The sequence below is a fragment of the Orycteropus afer genome, unplaced genomic scaffold, assembly GCF_000298275.1.
Source record: "Orycteropus afer afer isolate SDZICR_OR568_19922 unplaced genomic scaffold, OryAfe1.0 scaffold00210, whole genome shotgun sequence".
In the NCBI taxonomy this organism is placed as follows: Eukaryota; Metazoa; Chordata; class Mammalia; order Tubulidentata; family Orycteropodidae; genus Orycteropus; species Orycteropus afer.
The window spans coordinates 5,170,043-5,182,775 of NW_006921797.1; the positions used below are offsets into that span (position 1 = coordinate 5,170,043).

General features: G+C 34.0%; 1 protein-coding gene across 1 annotated transcript in view; it reads left to right on the top strand.

Annotated features, from left to right (window-relative positions):
- TBL1XR1 (TBL1X receptor 1) overlaps positions 1-12,424 on the top strand; it is a 45,176-nt gene extending 32,752 nt beyond the window's left edge. The window contains exons 9-14 of the mRNA XM_007948285.2: positions 4,829-4,950; positions 5,110-5,184; positions 6,484-6,611; positions 7,150-7,315; positions 11,348-11,449; positions 12,398-12,424. Of these exons, the coding sequence (XP_007946476.1) occupies positions 4,829-4,950; positions 5,110-5,184; positions 6,484-6,611; positions 7,150-7,315; positions 11,348-11,449; positions 12,398-12,424 (620 nt within the window). The remainder of the gene's footprint in view (positions 1-4,828; positions 4,951-5,109; positions 5,185-6,483; positions 6,612-7,149; positions 7,316-11,347; positions 11,450-12,397) is intronic.
- The last annotated feature ends 309 nt before the right edge of the window (positions 12,425-12,733 follow it).

Sequence of the window (12,733 nt, forward strand, 5' to 3'; positions counted from 1 at the left end):
TTAAACAATAATCTAATTTATGCATGTAGCTACATTTCTGTTGCTCTTTATTCCTTTGCATAGATGTGTATTATTATTATTATTATTTTCTGCCTGAAGTGCTTCTTTTAACATTTCTTATAGTGTAAGTCTGCTGTGAACTCTGACTTTTTTTATGTCTGAAAAAGTGTTTCTCCATCATTTTTGAAAGCCATCTTGCTGGGTATAGAATTCTGGGTTGACAGATTTTTTTTTTTCTTTTCCTTTCAGTACTTTAAATAATATGTTGCCCTGCTCCATATGCATTATTTTTGACAAGAAATCTGTTATATTTTTGTCTTTGCTTATCTGTACATAAATTATCTTTTTTTTCTCTGACTGCTTTTAAGATTTTCTTGGTACCGCTGTTTTTCAACAGTTGGACTGTGTTGTGTCTTGATAAGTTTGCTTCATGTTTCTTGACTTTGGAGTTCTTTAGGCTTCCTCGTTTTGTTAGTTCGTAATTTGCACCAAATATGAAAATTTTGTGACCATATTTTCAATTATTTTCCTCCTGCTTTCCCCTTTTTACCTGAGGCTCTGACTACTTTATGTAATCCACTTGAAGTTTTACCACAATTTACTGTTCATATTCTCCCCCCCCACACACACACACACCCCACCACAGTTTTCCTTCTCTGTTTTTTTTTATTTGGAAAAAATAAAACCTCTATGGCCCTTGGTCTTTCGGCCTGGCCTCTGCCTCTCTGTGCCAGTTAAGTCTGATGCTCTGTCTCATGTCTCTTGGTTCCACTGCTGCTGTCTCTCAGCTGAGCATCTCTTTCAGTAACAGGTCAGACTCTTAGCCACGCATCTCTCTCAGCCAGCAACGAGAGCTATTCACCTTCTCTGCCTCTAGGAGGGCTCACTTCAAGCCCGGAAGCATGGCAAAATCAACCACTCCCAATACCAGAGTTCCACACACCTGAGAGACAGTGAACTTCCCAGAAAATTGCTTCTTGCTACTCGCAACAGAAATACCCCAGGTGGATAACTTTAACAATTAGGAGCTACTTAATTGTTGGTGGCATATCCCACCACTAAGTTTATAAAGACTATGGCTAGAAAAGCCACACTATGTGATTTACTACATACACTGGAGACTGGTAGGATTATCAGCACTATTCCCAGTTTATATCTTGAATATCAGGAGTTTTTTCTTCTAATCCTTTTGAATGGTTCTTTTTCCTGCCTCACCTGGTTTCTTCACATACCTGTGCCAATTAGTAATCAGCTGAATGCATGAATGATACTCATTGCATCTTTTACAAATCTCTTTGTAGTTCTCTCTTCTTTAATACTCTTAGAACCTGAGCTCCCTTGTTTTCCCCAGACCAGCTTTGTCTCCTGAATTCATGATTCCCATTGATTTTCCCTAAGGAGAATCATCCTCTCCTGTGCTATGACTGGGAAATTCTTTTTAGATCATAAGCTTGGGCAATTTGGGGGCATTTTGTTAATTTATTGTCTGTCAGGGACAAGTGTCCTTCATTGCCTGATGTCCGGTGTCTTAAATTGTTATTTCATACATTTTGTAAGTTTTTTGTTTGTTTTGGACAGGAGGTAAATTTAGTCCTTGTTACTCCATCTTGGTTGGAAATAGAAGTTTATTATGCATCTTTAATTAACTATATTTTTGATTACATCATTTTCTACCATGTAAACTCTAGCTTAAGCGTAAAAGGTAGATGAGTAACAAATGTGCCTTTCTCTCCTTCCTCATAGGTTTATTCTTTCCCTTTTTAAATTTTGGAGGTTTCATGGATTAGTGAAATTAAATTAGAATTGGGTAGGCAAAATTTTAATCTTTGTTCCTGGATTTCAAAAGATTGCATAACCTTGGACAGATTAATGAATTTTTCTTAATAACCTCTTTTATCATGTTTAAAGTAAGACCAGTAATAGCAAACATACACCCTTCACATTACCACTTACATAAAAATACATGGTAAATGCATTCCTAAAGAATTCATATTTTCTAGACTCAATTATTTTAGGAATAAATGTAAAATTAAGGAGGTATGTGTTTTTAGATTAGATCAATCTGTAACCATTTTATTTGACGATTAATCACACAACCATGTGGCAGCATTCCTCTCCCACCTCCCCCAAGTAATTTAACTTGGTTTATACAATTTGGTTTGTTCTTTTGTTTTCATTTCTTTCCTTCTTTAAGAATGTAAAGATGTACTTGTTTTTCTTACCCTTTTCTCTAACATTTGTAAGTTGCTTGGCAACTTGGCATATACAAGCAGTTCTCTTTGTGGTAGTTTTGTTCAGTAAAGCCCCTGTGAACACTGAATTAGAAAATACTGAATTAGCCTTGTTCAACCTCAGCCTGGAATTTCTTGCCACAATGCTCATGAGCATGTTTGTAAATGACCTGAAAAGCACCAGGAGTCTTTTTAGCAGATAGACAAATGTGCAAATAAAGAATCTGTGAGTAATGAGGATAGACAGTTACTTGACCACCTTTTATTTATTGGCCACTTCTTGACACTAGAACAGTTAATTTACCCAAGAACAATTTGTTAAAATTGTTTTTACAATAATAAGTTACAATATTTAATATATTTAATAAAGCTTAGTATTTGGCAGGCCCCTCACATGCACACCTACCATGCCATACACACTCTTGGGGTAAAGGACGTAGGCCACAGCAGCATAGTTCTCTGGAGACCTTTACCACTGGAGTTATTAGCAGCAAAGCACTCCCAGGCTGGAGATTGGACACACAGCCCAGGGAAGGAGGAGCTATTGAGGCAGGTGAGGACTACACACTGCTAAAGTCTTATTGCCTTATGACAGTGGTAGAAATATTGCGTGCCTACCATCTAATGTATGTGATTCTCTTTTTTTTGTTTTGTTTTGTTATGTTTTCATTTGGGATAATTCTCAAAATTTGAAATTTTGTACAAAGGTGAATTTATATTAATGCTTTTAATAAACTATTGTATTTTTCATAATACTTCTTGGGAGGGTTAAATATATCAAATATCTCATAGTCTCAAGTTCCATACCCTCCACAGTAAATGCTCATTAAACATTTCCCTTCCCATCTTGTAAGTATTACTTTGTGTAGGGTAGTCTCAATCCAGGTAGTGTCCCCTACTCATTATAGAAATACACCCAAAGCTAGTCCTTCCATAGTCTGGCCCTATTTACTGTCTTTAGCTTACTTGAGCTACACCTATAAGTTTTAGTATTTATTTACTTGGTTGTCTTTATTTAGCCAGTTAATAAAATCAGTTTCCTTCTTTCCTATTGCCCTTTGTCTCCCCCCTCTTCTACTTTCTTCCTGTAATTCTGAAAATACTGATTAATTTTTCCTTTCTAAGTTATCATTGGTGTATTTGAGTCCATTGTTGTGTCTGTTGTGTCAATCCGTCTCGTTAAGGGTGTCCCTCGTTTTCACTGACCCTCTGCTTTATCAAACATGTTCTTTTCTAGCGATTTTCTTCAGTTACTACTGTACTTAGATGCACACAATTAGGGAATGGCTGTTTTTCTGTCCATCCCACAGACACCAGCTCTGTTCCGCTTTACAAAATGCTTTCTATTCTAAAAATACGTATAATTCAGTTTAACCCTCTTGTTTTTCTCCTCCTGTCTTAAATCTCTACTCTAAATTGAGGATTCACAAACTTTCTCCGTATAGAACTGGAAAGTAAATATTTAGCTTTGTGGGCCATAGGAGCTCTGTAACAACTACACAAATCTGCTGTTGTTGTGGAAAATCAGTTATAGACAATATGTAAATGAATAAGCTTGGCTGTGTTCTAATACAATTTTACTTATGGACACTAAAATATAAATTTCATATATTTTCATATACCATGTGTCTTTTTTAATTTCACTTCAACTGAATGAAAATGTAAAAACCATTGTTAGTTCATGCCCCGCATTAAAACAGGCAGTGGGTTGGATTTGGCTCTTGAACCATAGTTTTCGATCCTTTTTCTGAATCCAGTGCTCTTAATATGTTGCTGTTGCTTAACCCAATTACTGCTGTCATTACTAATTATAGAGAGCCTTTGCACCTTACAGCAGGGGAAAATGGAAAAATCTTTAATCATACAAGAGCTAAAATCAGAATAAGTATTAAATGCCAGCTAGCTTTTGGGCCTGTGAAATTTTAAATTCACTGATGTAGATTTTAAGAGGTATTTGATAAGAATCACTTAGAAAGAAAATACATGTTTAAATCATAAGCAATATTCTTCATCAGTTGAGTGGATGATCTCATTTTGGTGTAACATTTGTCAAACTCTTGTGATTTGTAAGATATTTTTTACACACATCTTCTCACTAGATTTGCACAACATCCCTATGTGTCACAAATTAAGGTATATATTATCCCTATTTTTAGATGAGGAAATAGAGGTTAAGTGACTTATTTAGTATTCACTTATTAGAGAGTGGCAGAATCAAGGCTTTGTGTCCATTGAACACTCAACAGAATTTTAAAGTAAAAGGAATTACATCATCACGTTTAATTTTACCATTTTACAAATAAGAAACCAAGACCAGTGCTAGTAATCTGTAGAGTAAGGTGACAAGCACCCTAATCACTCCTTTTCTAGGTCAGTGTTCTATTAGACTGTTCTTCACATAGAGACAACTAAAGTGACATTTTTAAATGTTAGTATTTATTAATATAAATGCATAAATTTTAAAAAATACTTAGTTTCTTAAAGGGTATAAAAACTACTAGTATACATAAGAATGTCCAACTATGAATCAAAACTAAAATGCCTCCATTTTAGTACATGTGGAAGAAATGAAAACTTTACCTTTTTTTTCTTTCCAGCACCAGCATTGGATGTTGATTGGCAGAGCAACAACACCTTTGCTTCTTGCAGTACAGATATGTGCATTCATGTCTGCAAACTGGGACAAGACAGACCTATTAAAACATTCCAGGGACACACAGTGAGAAATCCCCAGTTTTGTTTTGTTTTGTTTTTTCCTGCTTAAAGTGATGATGATGAAAAAGTAATGTTTCAGAGTGAATGTGAAGTATGTATGTTTAATTTCTGAAGGCAAACCAGTCTATAAAGTGAAAATGTGAATATTTACCGTTAATTTTAGAATGAAGTAAATGCTATCAAGTGGGACCCAACAGGCAATCTCCTGGCCTCCTGTTCTGATGACATGACTTTGAAGGTAATTTGGTTATCATAGGAGAAATGGGTAGGGGTTTTGCACAGTGTGGCTACTCTGGCTATTTTAAAACCTTTCGGAACATCTCTCTCATAGTTCCAAAAGGAAGACCAATGTGGTAAGATGTGTAAGAGAATATTTCAAGGGAGGAGAGGGATGGGAGTGGTCTATAATATCTAATGCTATTGAAAAGTCAAATGAAATGTGTCATTTGGAGTTACAAATACAGAGTGCAAAAAAAAAACAAACATGATACTGCTTTATTATCAGTTACGTTGTATAACTTTCATCAAACTTGATGAATTATATCAATTTTAACTTTAATTGTTACAAAAACGATAAATTGTATGTTGCAGAATATGAAATCCAGCTAATTTTTGTTTCTTCATTGACATCTAGTTTTGGTATTTGTGTTTGGCAAGATATTGCAAAGTTCCCAACCCTTTCATATCTTTATTGAATGATTTGGACAAAAATACTCTTGGTTTAAACTTCTCTTGTTGCTTATAAGAATAATTCATTTAAAAATTTATATATAAAGTATGTTTTCACTCAGTAAAGGTTTATTCTCTACCATTTTAACTTTGTTACTTCTCATGACGGCTTACATATAAAACATTAGTATTAATAAGTTCTTAGTTATTTTCTCCTCTCCATTGTATAATATTTCCAGATTTTAAATTCTAGAGGAATTTATAATACAGATCTTTAATTAAAGGGATAGCATAAAATCTAATGCTTCCAACATTTTAGTAATTAATCATGGAATTTATTAAATACTGAAGTTTATACCATATGACGCTATTAAAAGTAATTTAGAAAAATAATCTTAGAATAGTTGGAGTCAATTCATTCCTCAACCCTCACAATAGTGAGTATTTTGGAATATCTTGAAGCTAATTTATAATTTCTTAGATAAAACCAACAATAAAAAACCCCAAACTCACTGCCATTGAGTCAGTTTTGACTCATAGTGACCCCTCCTTGGGTTTCCGAGGTGGTAAATCTTTATGGAAATAGATTGCCCAGTTTTCCTTCTTTGGAGTGGCTGGTGGGTTTGAACCACCAACCGTCTGGTTACCAGTCACATGCCTTAGGCACTATGCCTTCAGAGCTCATTTATTTTAGATAAGTAAGTATTAAATATAGTCAATTACATTCTAATTTCCTTGACAATATTCCTTTGACTTCTGTATCATTATTCTGATTCTACCACTTGTATTTTGGATGGCAAGATAGTATTTTAAGAATGGTCATTGTTTGGAAGAAGAATACATTTTTTTTTTTTGTTTGATTGTTTAGATATGGAGTATGAAACAGGACAATTGTGTCCATGATTTGCAAGCACATAATAAAGAAATTTATACTATCAAATGGAGTCCAACAGGACCAGGAACAAATAATCCAAATGCCAACCTTATGTTAGCAAGGTAATATTTTTGTTTTTTTCTTCTTTTTATACGTCTTATCAAATAAAATGTCCAGTAAGTATGGGAGAAAACTAGGGAAGATTCCATGAGATGTTAATGTATCCTGCAACTTTTAAACACAGGGTTTTATTATCAGTATTTCAGGTCCTAAAAGTTCTTATGTCCAATCATAGCCAATATTGGTTGATAAAAATTACTAATTAATTCCCCAATAATTGTGGCATAGTACAATGACATTTTTTAACTTTGTTACAAAAAAGATAAATTGTAAAATGTGGTCCATTAGTGTTCAAAATGGTCCATCAATTAAAGGGCTTATTTAAAAAGAAAAAGATTACAGTGAATTAGCTCACTTACATGCAGTTCATGAATTTTGAGATTACTTTAAACTGCCTCCTCTCGGTTAGCTTGCAATTCCCAGAATGCTTTCTTCCTAGCAGCCTATCCTACCTCTCATAAGGAATTTAGGTCCAGCTATATGAATTGGGGGTGGGGGCTGTGAGAGTATTTCATTGCTTATAATTTTTTTCCCTTGCAGTGCATCCTTCGATTCTACTGTTAGGTTATGGGATGTAGACCGAGGGATTTGCATTCACACTTTGACAAAACACCAAGAGCCTGTATACAGTGTAGCTTTCAGTCCTGATGGCAGGTATCTGGCAAGTGGTTCTTTTGACAAATGTGTGCACATCTGGAACACACAGGTATGTCTGTGTTATTTTAAATGGTCAACTACTCTAATATTTAGTAGGAAACATTTGCCTGTTGCCTTTTTGATTTCTCATTCTTCTAGTGGCAATTATTTAATTCTCAATTGTAAAATAATACAATTTTTGATATTGTACAGGTAAGCAAGTTGAAACTTGTTCTTAAACATAGAGTAGCTAACCCAAAAGGAAGATACAATCAAGTAAAAGAGCTGAACACGAATTTAAAGGGTGGTTCATAATACAATGAAAAAAAAGACCTGGAGTTAGACAACCAAAAGGGAAGAACATACTTGGCATTTCTCAAACTGAAGAAAAAAATCAATCTTCCAGTTGTAATATTAAAGGATTCTAGGGAAAAAATGTTGAATGATTCAGGAAGCATCAAAAGAAATAGGAGGGATATATAGGGTCACTGTAATAAAAAGAATTGTTTGGCATTTAGCCATTTTAGGAGGGTAGCATAAGATCAAGAACTGGTGGTTCTGATGGAACAAGTCCAAGCTATACTGCAGGCATCAATGAAAAACAAGGCTCCAAGAATTGATGGAATTCCTGTTGAGATGTTTCAGTAAATGGGTGCAACACTAGAAGCACTCACTTGTCTATGCCGAGAAATGTGGAAGACAGCTACTTGGCAAACCAAGTGGAAGAGTTCCATATTTTTGAACATTCCAAAGAAAGGTGATCCAACAGAAAGCAGAAATTATCAAACAGTATCATTAATGTCACCTGCAAGTAAAATTTGGCTGAAGATAATTCAAAAACAGCTGCAGCAGAACGTCAATAGGGAACTGCCAGAAATTCAAAGCAGATTCAGAAGAGGATGTGGAAAGAGGGATACCACTGCTGATGTCACATGGATTTGGCTAAAAGCAAAAAAAGAAACCAGAAGGATGTTTAGCTCTGTGTTTTTGACTATGCACAGGCATTCAGCTATTGGATCATAACAAATTATGGATAACATTAGGAAGAATAGGAATTCCAGAACACTTAGTTGTGTTCATGAGGAACCTGTGCACAAACTAAGAGGCAGTCATTCAAACAAAAGGGGAACACTGCATGGTTTAAAATCAGGAAAGGTATGTGTTGGTGCTATATCCTTCCACCATACTTATTCAATCTGTCTGCTGAGCAGATAAGCCAGAAACTTGGACTAAATGAAGAAGAAGATGGTATTGGGATTAAAGGAAGACTCATTAACACCTACAATATGCAGATGACACAACCTTACTTGCTGAAAGTGAAGATGACTTGAAGTACTTACTGATGAAGATCAAAGACTACAGGCTTCAGTATGAATTATACATCAACATAAAGAAAACCAAAATCCTCACAACTGGACCAATAAGTAACATCATGATAAATGGAGAAGAAATTGAAGTTGTCAAGGGTTTATCATCTGAGTTGCAAATTTTTTTCCTATTTGAACAAATACTAAACCATAGTCTTAAATTACATTTGAAAGTATAAATATTGCTCTTTAATATTTTATCGTTTTTACTCTACTATTTACTCTTTTTATCACTATGTGTCTTTATTGGATATATGCTCTAACTATAGTATATATTTTTAAAACATTTATTCCTGATTTTTATGTTAAGTTTGTGTTTGTGTTTGTGTTTGTGGTAGGAAACTAATTGTGAACGTAACTCAGCCTTATCAAACTGAACAAATTGAATAATTTGTGAATGTATAAGTATGTAAATCTCAGTGTATATTCAATTTGTTTCTGTTCATTTTCATTTATTATTATAAAATATTTTAAATACACAGAAAATAATGTAACATTCTTATAGTTAACCACACTCATATTTAATAGACAGAACCATTTTGCCACAGTTGTTTTAGATCTCTCTCACTTTCATACATGGTAAGATGTAGATACAGATAAAGTGTTCACCTCCTCTCCTCTCCTCTCCTCTTCTTAGATGCTGTAGTAATCCTGGAGAGTATGTACCCTGTGATAAATGATGTATGCTACTACCTTTTGTGTTAAAATTATACATAAGTGGTATCATATATTTTTTTGCAACTTCTATTTTTTACCCACTTTATATTTTTAAAAATTTAGTTCTTTACCATAGTTCGAGGATGATAATTTATTTTGATTGCTGTAGAGCACAATAAATCTTGCACATTTTTTAAATTAATTTTCTGATTTCTAGATCTTTTTAATATTATTAACATTTCTGTGACCATTTTTTACCATGTTTCCTTGTGCACATGAATGAAAGTTTATCTAATGCACACACTTCGAGTGGAAATCCTAAGCCCATAATGTATATATACCAAACTCTCCTGTCCCAAGTAATCACTTTCTACTAGTTTATACTTTTAATGGCAATATCTAAGATTTCCTTTTTTCCCTTTTCCTGAGGTTATCAGACTTTTAATTTTAATATTTTTCCCCCAGTTTGATAGTATTTTGTTTTAATTTGCATGATTTCCTTGACTATTGGAAATTAATACATCTTCATATAGTTAGTATCTAGTTGGACTTTCTCTCTTTTAAATAACTTTTTATTTATTTAATCCATTTTTCTATTTTTTATATGATAAGTTGGAGTTGATTATGCATTTTGAATAGTAATCCTCTGGTTGTATGGATTGCAGTGATCATTGTCTTAATTTTCTTCAAGGGGCATTTATCATACAGAAATTTAATAATGTATGTGTCCAAATCATCAATTTTTCTCTTAAGTCATTTTGGATTATGTTTCATACATGGTATGAGGTAGAAATTTAATTTTATATTTCTATAATGTCATAGCTCTTATTGACCATGCATGCCATTTGGGTCAATGATACAATAATAGCCCAATTCAAACTTGAATTGTGCTTGGAAGAGAGTTTGTAACCCAAAATTTTAACTTCTGTATAAATTTCACTCTCTAAACTTTTTATTTTTATTTTAGATTTTGTTGGTGCCACTCTTCTGTGCTAACTAACAGTAGATACATAAGGCCTAGTGGAGTTGACTCGACAACAACGGGTTACTATGTGCAAATTTCCCATTAATCTCATAAATTGTGAGAAATTTTAGCTAAGAAAGAAATCAGTTGGGCCTGCCCAGTTTTAATTTGAGAACATAGTTTTCCAAACTCCACTGGTTAACTTAGGGACTGCTCTCTGGGTAGGTATTTACAGGGTACATGGTTTGCTGCCATGCTTTTTTTAGGTACATCTACCTTGATTATTTCCGTCACTATAAAGCTGCAGAGATATTTTTTAGGTGTGTTAGGGCAGAGTACCAGAAACATACTTGCCATTTCTCTCCAGTTTTCATACCAGAGCCACTACCATTGCCTTACTTAATGTCTAGTTTCATAGGTGAATACATTCTCAGGGTTGAGTTTTAATTTCTCATTGACAGCTGGATGATTTTGTTTCCATTGCTCAAGGAATGAAATAATGTAGCTTTATCTGTGATTCATTTAAATTGGTGAGATAATTAGTGTTCCTCATTGTACTTTTTAAAAAATGTATAACAAATACTTTGAAAAATAATGTACATTTCTTATATTAGCTTCTTTTATAATTACCTTAGCTTAAGGGCTATTTGGTAAAAATAGAGTAACTAACAGACCTTTCTGGTGTTGTCTTTACTAGTTAGTTGTACTTCCACTTTAGAAATTTTGTCCAAGAAATTCTGAATTTATTTTGTTCTCCACATGTTGGTCAAAATCATGCATCCTTCAGTAACAAGAAAAATACATTACATGATGTACATGGAATATTTACTTGTAGTTATTTATGGTTATTAACTATGTCAAAGAGGCCAAAGATACTTTGGCATAAAAGTTTTTCAACACTGGAGAAACTGAATGTATGTATGTGATCTGTTGAGAGTAGGTTAGTGTTTTTAGCGTCTCATAACTTAGATTTATTTTGGAGTTGAAGCTAAGCCCCAACTCATACTGCTAGAAATAAAGCCATATAATACATTTACTTCAATATTTACATTTATAATGATACATAATCATTTTGTGATTCTAGTTTTTTGTTTGTTTTGTTTTGTTTTTTTAGACAGGTGCTCTAGTTCACAGCTATAGGGGAACAGGTGGAATTTTTGAAGTTTGCTGGAATGCAGCGGGAGACAAAGTTGGAGCCAGTGCATCAGATGGTTCAGTAAGTACGATAAGATGTTCCCAGTAAATAAATTTAAAGATAGGATATTGGTCATCTTTTTTCCCTGAAGGCTGCATACTGTCCACATTCATTGCATTCAAAAAATGTAAACAAGATCTGGACTTTTTGCCAAATGAGAATTTTCGTAATCAAGAATTAATGTTACTTTTAATGTAAACTTTTGTTGGGAAATTAACAGTCTAAGAGAATAAATAGTGGTTTGAATTTTCAATCCCCATTTCTACCTTCTCTTCCCCACAGAAGTGTGTTGGTATTCCAGCGGAAAGGGAATTAAGAGTCAGGTGATTCCTGCATTGAGAAATGTGTGTTACTGAGAAATTTTAGGATAAAGTTGGTCAGTTCTTTACAGAAATACTGGTTATGGCTTCCAAAGCTCTAAAAGCAAAGGGAAGATGGAGGAGGCATAGCCACTAGCTGTTAAGTAAAACTATGTTGTTGTTATGTGCTGTTGAGTCGGACCCGACTTATAGTGACCCCTCCTTGGGTTTCCGAGGCAGTATCACTACGGAAGTAGATTGCCCCATCTTCCTTCCAAGGAGTGTAGCTTGATATAATTTGTACTGTTTTTCATTAGGGTTGGGGAAATAGAGAATGGTCTATTTTGAACTTTGGTTCTGTTTTTTTCCTTTTTTTCCCCTCTACTTCTTAGTTAACAGAGAGTAATCCCTACAAATTTTACTGTGGGTTTTTTTTTTCTTTTCCCCCCAATGATATTAATTCATTGTTTCCTTTGTCCACTTAGATATTCTATATGATTTATTTTGGTAAAGTGCCATTTCCAAGATTACTGTTGCTTTTTTTCTAGTTTTGTGAAGTTGGAAAGATGCAGCAAATTGCAAGCTGTACTACAGAAATGTTAAAGTTAAATTATATAAAATGTACAATAAAACTCTGGGCTTACTGGCTGATTATTTTAATTTCTTACAGGTTTGTGTATTAGACCTTCGGAAATAGCGCTACTAGTTGGAAGCCATGGACCGACTATGAATGTGTACATAGCCAAAATGACTGTCCTTGACCCATGTACTGCTATAGTCCCACTTGAACCATGGCCAGTCCACTACAGCCAAATCTAAAAAAAATATATACATACAGTGTATATAAACAAAATTGCACCCTGAAGATGACAGTTTTGTCACAGCTTGTGAATTCTGTTCACCAAGTGCTGGAATCTAATCTGCTGTGCCCCCAAGATAGCATTTAGAAGTTTTGGATATGAAAAACAGAAGAGAAAGAAATATACCTTATAAAAGCAGATCATAC